Source organism: Neomonachus schauinslandi, chromosome 14, assembly GCF_002201575.2.
Source record: "Neomonachus schauinslandi chromosome 14, ASM220157v2, whole genome shotgun sequence".
In the NCBI taxonomy this organism is placed as follows: domain Eukaryota; kingdom Metazoa; phylum Chordata; class Mammalia; order Carnivora; family Phocidae; genus Neomonachus; species Neomonachus schauinslandi.
This window is the reverse complement of record NC_058416.1, coordinates 83,266,846-83,276,736: the sequence shown is the minus strand read 5'-3', so window position 1 is coordinate 83,276,736 and position 9,891 is coordinate 83,266,846. Positions and strand designations below refer to the sequence as shown.

Sequence of the window (9,891 nt, the reverse complement as noted above, 5' to 3'; positions counted from 1 at the left end):
CTAAGTGAAAGAGGCTTTCTAGGCATGACATAAAAGCCAGAGACATAAAAGAAAACACTAAACAGGGGCTCCTGGCTGGCTCAGTCAGAAGACCATGCAACTCTTTATCTTGCGGTCATAGGTTCCAGCCCCATGATGGGTGTGGAGATTACTTAAATAAATAAATAAATTAGAGAAAATAAAACACTGGACAACCCCCCTCCCAAAACAACACCAACAAAAAAAACCCTTAAGACAAAAACAAACCAAAAACAGGCATCAACTAAGTAAAAAGATCAAGGACGATTGGCAGAAAATATTTGCACCATATATGAAATGACCAAATGTTAATTGCATTGATATATATATAAAGCACCTACAAATCAAATCAGTTTTAAAGAAACCAACAACAAACCAATGGAAAAATGAGCAAGGTACCTCAACAGTTTGTAGCAGAGGAAGAAGACATGACTTCATGTAAGCAAAGATGTTCAAGCTCAGTCCTGAAAAAGGAAATGCAAATTAATGTGATAGTGAAATGCTATTTTTCACCTATCTGATTAATAAAGCTTAAAAAAACTTGATAAATTGTATTGGTGGGGTGTGAGGAAACTCATATATGATAGTGCGGGGGGAAGGCACTGTAAATTAATCAAACCTCTATGGAGGATAATACAGCAATATCTACAGTTAACCCCTGAACAACGCAGGGGTTAGGGGCATTGGGGATAACAAAATACCCCCATGCAGTCGAAAATCCACATGCAACTTTTGACCCCCAAAAACTTAACTACTAATAGCCTATTGTGAACCAGAAGACTTATTGATTGCATGCATAAACAGTCAATTAACACACATTTTGGTAATATATGTATTATGTACTGCGTTCGTACAATAAAGTAGGCTGGAGAAATGAAAATGTTAAGAAAATAAGGAAAAGAAAATATATTTACAGTCCTGTAAACAATTTGCAAGGAAGTAGACCTGCACAGTTCAAACCCGTATTGTTCAAGAGCCAACGTATAATTAATGTTGTAAGTATCCTTTGATTTAGCAGCTGTTTCTATGAGTTTCCCAAGTAAGTCAAGAATATAGACTGTTTATAATGGCAAAAGGTTGGACACTGTTTATAATGGCAAAAGGTTGGACACAACCTAAAAGCCCATCCACAGGAAATTCATTAAATAAAAATGGTACATGAATCCAATGGAATTCTATGTAACAGTTAAAGAGAATGGGGACACTTTTATTGTGTGCTGGTGCAGAACCATCTCCCAGACACATTATTAAGTGAACAAAGCAAGATGTCTTGGGGAAGGGGAAGTGGGGGCTGAGTGCTGCATTTAGAAAAGAGGGAGGTTCACTTTTCAGTTTATCTCTGCCCCTGATCTCCAAACCTACTGCCCCTTCTTCGGGGCACACATCTCATTTTCCAGACTCCCTTACACGGAGGAACGGCCAAGTGACTGAAGACCCAATGAAACAGGCTCAGACACAAAAACTTCCCCTGTGCCATCCTTAATGCTCTTTTCTCCTCTGGTTGTCTGAAATGACACTGAGCTCCACCGTGACTTTGGGAATCAAGTATTAACCTCAGAGTCATACTCGGAAAAGAGCTTGGGTCCGGGGGCTCCTGCCTGGAGGGGAACATCTGTGTGAAACACAACGTGAGCAGGGACTTTATTGTATGTAGTCACTGGAATTTGGTGGCATATCTGCTACAGCAGCTCTGTTAATTATTTTGTTATCCTTTTGCTATCACATTAGCTCTTTAAGGCAAAACAAAACACACACCCACACCCACCCCACACATACCTCACATACCATGTGCGTCTCCTTCAGACCTTAGAACACCTTTGTCTGGTACTTAATACCCGGCATTGGTCAACCTCTTCAGCCTTAGCTCCCGTGGCTGGAGCCTCAGTAGTAACAACCCATACACTTGCTGCCTAGATCTGCCCCTTTCCTCTGCTCCTCTTCTGTCAAAACACAGCCCAGATCTTCCTGCCAGGTTTCTTCACCTCCTCCTCAGACTTTTGCTGATATTACCTGGTTGAAATGCACACAGCTGACCTTGTATCCATCCTTCTTCCTAGGCGAACCTGCTGATTCCTCCTTGTCTCCCCAGTGCCCAGCTCCAGGATGTTCCCGGAATTAAACAGTTTGCAAGATCCTTGCCCCCACCCCTGCTCTCTTGTAGTCCATTAGCCACAGAATGAGAAACCAGTGAGTTTAAGATGCAAATCAAGCAAGCCATCCTTCTGTGAACTCCTCACCACTCTGTGTAAGATCTTCGGAAGACAATTCAGGTCTCACCTGTCACTTTCCGACCAAAGGATTTAAAAGCAGTGCTCTCTGCTCCAACTGTGTCTTCATCCTATTCGGTCGGTATCTTCACATTCCTTACCACTCACCGAAATTACCTCGTGTTTAGTTTAAGGTCGGCCTCCCTCACTAGAGTGTAAGCCCGCGTAAGTCAGGGCCAGGGTTGCTCCGGGTCAGGCCTGTCCACATTAGGGTTCAGGCACACACACAGAATTCGCGGGGTCGGGTTATTGCGTATACCCGGTGCGCCACGCGGGGAGCGGTAGCGGGGCACAAAGGGGAGCCGAGTGGGAGCAGCCCAGGGCCGGGGGGCCGCAGTGGGCGCCGCCGGGCAGCTCCGCCCGAGACCCCGGGGGAGGTGGCGGGCACGCCCCCTGCGCCCCGCCCCGCGCCAGCCCATTGGCGGCCGCGCCAGGGGCGGGGAGAGGTCGCGGTCGCTGTGACCCCCACAGCAGCGCCAGCCGGCGGCCAGGCATACACGGTCCTGCACGCCCGCGCCCTCCGCAGCATGTTGCGCGCTGCTGCGCTCGCCGCCGCTGGCCTCGGGCCCCGCCTAGGCCGCCGTCTCCTGTCGGCCGCCGCCACCCAGGCGGTGCCGGCCCCCAACCAGCAGCCTGAAGTCTCCTACAACCAGGTGAGGCCGCCGGCCCCGGGGCTTTGTTCTCTCGGGGAAAAGGAGCCCGCCGGGTGGGAAGGCCTTGGGTCTCTTTGGGCCCCAGTTTACCCACCTGGGGCTCGAGAGGTTTGCTGCGTCTGGGCTTTACGCACACCTTACCTTTCTTCCCGCGAGCATTTTGGCCCCTTCACCGCCGCTGACATCCCCTGTTCCATTCTCCGGCTGTGACTTGGGCCGCTTATTTGTTCTCGTCCGGCCGCCGTCCGTTTTCCTGCGCCAGCTCTCGGGGTTCCATTCTCCGCCCCTCGGCCTCTTAGTCACCGCAGTGTCTGCAGAGGGCTTTCACTATCACCCACCCAGACGAGATTTCCATCAGAGTCCGGCTTAGCGGGACCTTTTCTGTCTTTTCCTTAGTCATTTCTTATCCCTTCATTCTTGCCCACGTCCAAGGAAGTCCAAAAGGAAAAACAAGAAAAGGAGGGGGCCTTCTCAGCTGAAGTTCACCCATTCGCTAAGGAAAAGGCCAAGCCCCCTCGGCCGGGAGCGCCCACGTCCACTGCTGGGAATGGGGATTCCCAGAGGCCAATTTCTTGCTCAAGCAGGACTTTGGAATAGTCTCTCTTTTGATCTTTGAGTTTGGGTAAGGCGCTGGAATTCACAGAGAAGGAAATCGTTGTGAAAAGAGTTCGTTTTGTATGTGCAACAAATTGCCCTTCTGTGAGCTTCCGATTTCTTCTTCTGTAAAGTGGGAAGTGGGTGAGTGAGTCAGCACGGGGCCTGGTACACTTGGTGAGCACTTACAGCAATAACAGCTATTCTCTGTGCACCTGGCACCATTCTGTTTTGTTGTTTCATCCTTACAACAGCCCAGTGAGGTGGGCACTGTGATCATCTCCATCATTATAGATGAACAGCCTGAGTTACAGAGAGGTTTCGTGAGTTGCCCAAAGATTGAAGCCAGTAGCAAAGTTGGGGTTCACATCTCGACTCCCAAAAGAAAGCCTCTAATCAGAACATTCTGTGCTACTATTGATGCAACTCGGGGTTGGAATAGAGGGGTCACTGCTGATTTAGGATGCCATAGAGCTGATCCCTAGCCGACTACTTTCAACAGTGGACCTGCTTGTCTGGCCCAGAGCTGAGCTGCAAAGGTGCACACAGGTGGTGGGTAAAGGCACATCTGTGTGATTGTAAGGAGTTACAAATGGTCATTTGCGAGGGAATAAAAACAAAAGATAAAATTTCCTTTGGGTAACACAAGCCCCAAATGCAGCAGTTGTTCTTTTGGTAGGCTGCTTAATGAGTTCATGCTTGGAAGACTTGAACATCAGAAAAATCACATGGAAATATCCTTAAGGGAAAGATGTCAGCACCCCAAGCCTTTGTGGACACAAGATGTAATTAAGATCTTTCTCCTTTGTGGTCACATGGAAGTGAGGAAATGGCATCCAAACGTTAAGTGTCTTGTAGATAGCGTGAGTCCTGCTCTCCAGACTTAGTCTGGGGATGTGAGTTGGAGAGGAGTGCAGTATCCCTGCAGCTTCTTTATCACATTTTTTGAGATCATAAAAGTAACAGTTGCTCACTGTAAAAATACAGAGTACTGTAAAACTGCCCCCCATCCCCCATTGCACTACCTCCAAGAGCACTGTTAACAGGGAGGTCCGTAATCTTGCATTTTCTGTGTGTGTGTGTGTGTGTGTGTGTGTGTGTGTGCTCACTTCCCAAAAAGGAGCTCTTCCAATAGGCTTTGAAGTTGCTTCTGCAGGCTAGGTTTTCTTGCCAAGGGCATTTGCCGGTGTGTGTGGGCTTTTGGGGAACGTCACACTTCAGACTTGTTGGGTCTCACCTGGATGGGTGGGAGGGGTGCAGGCAACAGGTCTTCTCCTTCCTACCTCCTTCTCTCAATCCAAAAGAGGTTGAGGGGGCTGGTTTGGTCCACCTTCCTGGGGTCCTCTTGCCTCTACTTGTCTTGGGTGAGGCTGCAGGGTGGGGTAAACTTATTGGATGGGTTAGGAGGATTTCAGGACATGTTCTTCTCCCCCCACTCAAAAGCAGGGACCTGTAGGGGGAGCTGATGATGGCCAAGCTTCTTGAAGATCAACATTTCTTATCCTTGGCGATTTCAGGGCCACATCTCTGTCAACAAACTGATTTTCATTTTTCATTCTGTTTTTCTTTCCTGACTTGGAGAGTAATTAAGATCTAGAAAGACAACCCAAAGGAAAACCCAAGGGACTGTGGCTTCAGCAAAGTAACCTCTCTGGATGAATGTGACTAATACTTTCATCTGCAGCATCACCAATTCATGTTGGTTGATAATAAATACCCCGAGTTAAGCTTTGCAGATTTTATTTTATTTTATTTTTTAAAGATTTTATTTATTCATTTGACAGAGAGAGAGGAAACACAAGAAGCAGGGGCAGTGGGAGAGAGAGAAGCAGGCTTCCCGCTGAGCAGGGAGTGTGATGCGGGGCTCGATCCCAGGACCCCGGCATCATGACCCGAGCCGAGGGCAAATGCTTAACGACTGAGCCACCCAGGCGCCCCAAGCCCTGCTGATTTTAAAAGCTCCTGAAGTTAAGCCCTACTGGTTTTCAAAGCCAGGTATTATGGGGACTTGTCTTCCCAATGTGAGTCCCCAGTGCCTGGTGTGCCTAGTGTAGGGTCTGATCTCTTGCATTTGCTTCTCCACACTTGTGGTGTCCCTCCCCTTTGTGGTTAGTCTCGCCAGGGGTTTGGTTCCCAACTGTGTCTTTGACCTTCCTACCCTTTTCAGTGTGGCCTCCTGTCCATGATGAACTGTGGAAGGTCTGTTCTACCAGTCTTCAGGTCGTTTTCAGGGTTCATTGCACAGATGTAGCTGTTATCTTGGTATGTCTGTGGGACAAGGTGAGCTCAGGATCCTCCCACTGTGCCATCTTCCTGACTCCCACGTTGGTTGATAATAATAATGAACACCAGAATATTGTTAGAGACCACGTTGCACTCTGGACTCAGACTGCCTGCCGCTCATTGGCCTTGACTTGGGCAGGTTCATTCATTCAACAGACATTTCCTGAGTACTCCCAGTTCCAATGAACAAAACAGACAGGAATCCCTGCCTGTGGGAAGTTTGTGGCCTGGATAGTAGAGACAGACAAATAAGTGAAATGCATAGTATGGCCAAGGCAATCAGCGCTATGGAGAAGAACAAGGCAGGGAAGAGGGGGATACGGAGGGTGGTATAATTATTCAACTCTGTACCTCAGCTACCACATCTGTAAAATGGGGTAAAAATCCCATCTACATCCTAGGGTTGCTGTGAGGCTGGAGTGAGTTCATCCTTATACCGCCCTTAGAAAGTGTCTGGCTCATGGCTGTGGGGGGTGTCCATGTTCACACAGCCTTAAGTAAAAGCTGGGGTAACAATGATGCTGTTGAGCTTACGAGATAATGGTGATGTAACTCCATTATGTGGGTGCTGTTGTAGTTGTAATTTGTTTCCTGAAGGGGTGAGCTAGGTTCTGGTAAAGTTGAATGGGAGTTTGGGGTAGTGAATTCAATGTGTGTCTCTATTCTTAGCTTCTTGACCACAGCACTCAGGAACTAAAGAGAGAACTGACAAAAAGGAAATTAAGAAAGGATCTCCCTGTATAGAATTTTCTGGTTACAATATTAATACGTCCTCAGTACCAAAAGTCAAGCATTACAGAAGTCTGTGAGGTAGAAACGCACTGGAAATATATATCGGCATGCACAGATGTTCATTGCCCCGTAGTTTACATTAGCAAAAACCTAGGAAGCCACCTTGCCATCCATGGGGAAATTGAAGAACAACGTGTACTGAGGTTATAGGAAGGAATAATTCAGTGCATGCAGTAGTTACAGGCATTAGCTGGAGCTATATGAATAATGGGTCTCAAAAACAATGTGTCAGGGTAGGAAAGGGTCTGGCATTCTGCAGATATGAAACTAATTAAACTACGCAAACAAACTCTTACACTGAATGTGAGTAGACCTGTCTCTATATAAAATGTATACAAGTGTACTCAAAGGAATATGCGCATTGGTGTGAGGGTGCTGAGTGCCTTGGGGAGGGGGTGCTGCATAGAGAATCTGTTTGCAGGTAGTAATTAAAGGGAACTTTATTTAAATGTTTTATTTCATTAAAGCTAAGTAACCTGTAAGCAAATTTAAAAAGAAAAAAGAAAGTGACAGGCCTCTGATATCCCACACCTGCAGATAATCACTGCTAACAGGTAGTATATACAGAAGAGAAATTTGATTTTCCATGGGAGATTCTTACATAATGAGCCAAAACTTATGTTGGATTAAGCAGTGGTTTGAAGTGGCTTTGGGCTGAATGAGTCACATGAAATATCCCCATACTGACCATACTGGTTTTATTGCTTGTGAAAGAGTTTTAGGATCCTCTGTAGAAATAATAGATTCAAGTAACCCAGAGAATCAGAGGATTTCACCAGACTCCCCTTGGTACCTCTACTTCTAACAATATATTATATTATAAATGAACACAAATGCCTTTCATTACCTCCTGCCTCCCCAGAATCTCTGTATCTCTGGAAACACACAGAGTTACAGGTGACTGGGCTCTAAGAAGGTTTGTGGTGTTGAGATCAGGTGGAAAGGACAGATGTGTGTGCTGTGGACATGCGTACAGGTCCCCTGATCGAATAATTGTGATTACTGATCACTTAGGAACTGGCAGGCCCTGTGCTGAGGATGTATAACTACATTTTCCCTTTTATCCCTCCCAACAACTGTATGAAGCAGGTATTGTAGCTGTTACAGATGAGGGGAACTGAGGCTCAGGGAGGTCACATTAAGTAGCAAGTATGAAACCAGGGTTCAACTCTGACGTGTGTGCCCTTAGCCACATTCTGTGCTACCTCATGACCAGGCCCTATGGTCAAAAGAGGATGTCAGTTTTTTTATTTTTTTAAGATGTATTTATTGGGACTGTCGGGTGGCTCAGTCAGTTAAGCATCTGCCTTCAGCTCAGGTCATGATCCTGGGGTCCTGGGATGGAGTCCCGCATCGGTCTCCCTGCTCAGTGGGGAGCCTGCTTCTCCCTCTCCCCCTGCCTGCTGCTCCCCCTGTTTGTGTGCCTGTTCTCTCTCTGACAAATTAATAAATAAGGGGCGCCTGGGTGGCTCAGTTGGTTAAGCGACTGCCTTCGGCTCAGGTCATGATCCTGGAGTCCTTGGATCGAGTCCCGCATCGGGCTCCCTGCTCGGCGGGGAGTCTGCTTTGCCCTCTGACCCTATCCCCTCTCATGTGTTCTCTCTCATTCTCTCTCTCTCAAATAAATAAATAAAATCTTTTAAAAAAATTAATAAATAAAAATCTTTTTAAAAAAGATTATTTACTTGAGAGAGAGAGAGGTGGGGAGGGGCAGAGAGAATCTCCAAACAGACTCCCCACTGAGTGTGGAACCCAACGTGGGGCTCCATCTCACAACCCTGAGATCATGACCTGAGCCGAAGAGTCGGATGCTCAACCGACTGAACCACCCAGGCGCCTGAAGGATGTAAATATTTAGGGGACTACTGAACTTAAACATTTGAAATCAGAAGGGAGGAGCTGTGTTTCTTTCTTTCTTTTTTTTTTTTTTAAAGATTTTATTTATCTGAGAGAGAGAGAAAGAGCACGGGTAGGGGGAGCAGCAGAGGGAGAGGGAGAAGCAGACTCCCCGCTGAGCAGGGAGCCCGATGCGGGGCTCGATCCCAGGACCCCGGGATCATGACCTGAGCTGAAGGCAGACACTTAACCGACTGAGCCACCCAGGCGCCCCAGAGGAGCTGTGTTTCTGTTCACATGTGTATTCCCAGCCCTAGCACGGAGATCAGAAATATGATGGCTGCTCAGTAAATATTTGTTGAAGGCATGAATCGTTGCCATTTATGAAACCATGTTTATAATTTTGTGTTCCAGTAGCAAGGAATGGGAACACAGTATTTCCACTCAGAAGGGGCTTTTTCAAAGAATTTGGGAGTTAACATGAATAAGAATGTGAAGACATGCAGGGAGGGCTAAAATTATCCAAGGGAAGTGACTGCAGCAAGGTAGAGGTTGCCAAATGATAAGCCCAGAGAACATAAACAAATTGAAAGCATGACTGCCAGGCAAACAGTCCACAGTAGAATCCAACTTCCCATGGTGAATGTGGTGAAAAATCCAGGAATGCAGAGTGAAAGGCCCTGGGTGCTGAAGAGAGGAGGCAAGGGCTCTGGTCAGGTGCCAGAATGTCTCCAGCAAGCCTGGGGGAGGTGGCTGCCTTTGGCCTTATTACTAAACTAACCCTGAGGTTTAGGGAGCCTGATGAGGGACTCCATCCCAGGACCCTGTGATCATGACCTGAGCCGAAGGCAGACGCTTAACGACTGAGCCACCCAGGCGCCCCCCCCCCCACTTTCTTTCAAAGATTTTATTTATTTATTTGAGAGGGAGAGAGCATGAGAGAGACAGAACACGAGCAGGGGGGAGGAGCAGAGAGTGAGGGTGAAGCAGGCTCTCCGCTGAGCAGAGAGTCCAAAGATGGGAAGGTGGGGCTCGATCCCAAGGACCTGGGATCATGACTGAGCCTAAGGCAGAGGCTTAATGACTGAGCTACCCAGGGCCCCACAAATCCCCAATTCTATCATGCATCAAAGCTTGAATCAAAATCTTTCTAGAGTGCATCCTGTCTGCCAAATTGGAGCTACTGAACACCACTGAACCTGTTTTTAGAGACCTTGCACAGATGATGACTGTCCAGTGCCTTGGTGTGGGGGTGGCACTGGAATGTCACTCTGTCCTCGCCTTGGTTAGGCCTCCTCCCTGGGGTCCGCAGCTTCTAGGCACCCACCACACTTCTGGAGGCAGCCCAAGGATCACGTTACCCTCTAACTCAGCAGTTTTCTGATATTTATACGGTCATCTGTCCCAAGTTCACAGAGATGCGCATCCTAGGCTGTTGGCTGCAGCAG

The 9,891-nt window shown here is 47.5% G+C and overlaps 1 protein-coding gene across 2 annotated transcripts in view; it reads left to right on the top strand.

Moving 5' to 3' along the window:
• The first annotated feature begins 2,736 nt into the window (after positions 1-2,736).
• ALDH2 (aldehyde dehydrogenase 2 family member) overlaps positions 2,737-9,891 on the top strand; it is a 29,131-nt gene continuing 21,976 nt past the window's right edge. For both annotated transcript variants that reach the window (XM_044921073.1, XM_021698544.1), the window contains exon 1: positions 2,737-2,938. In XM_044921073.1, the coding sequence (XP_044777008.1) occupies positions 2,813-2,938 (126 nt within the window). In that variant the 5' untranslated portion in view covers positions 2,737-2,812. The remainder of the gene's footprint in view (positions 2,939-9,891) is intronic.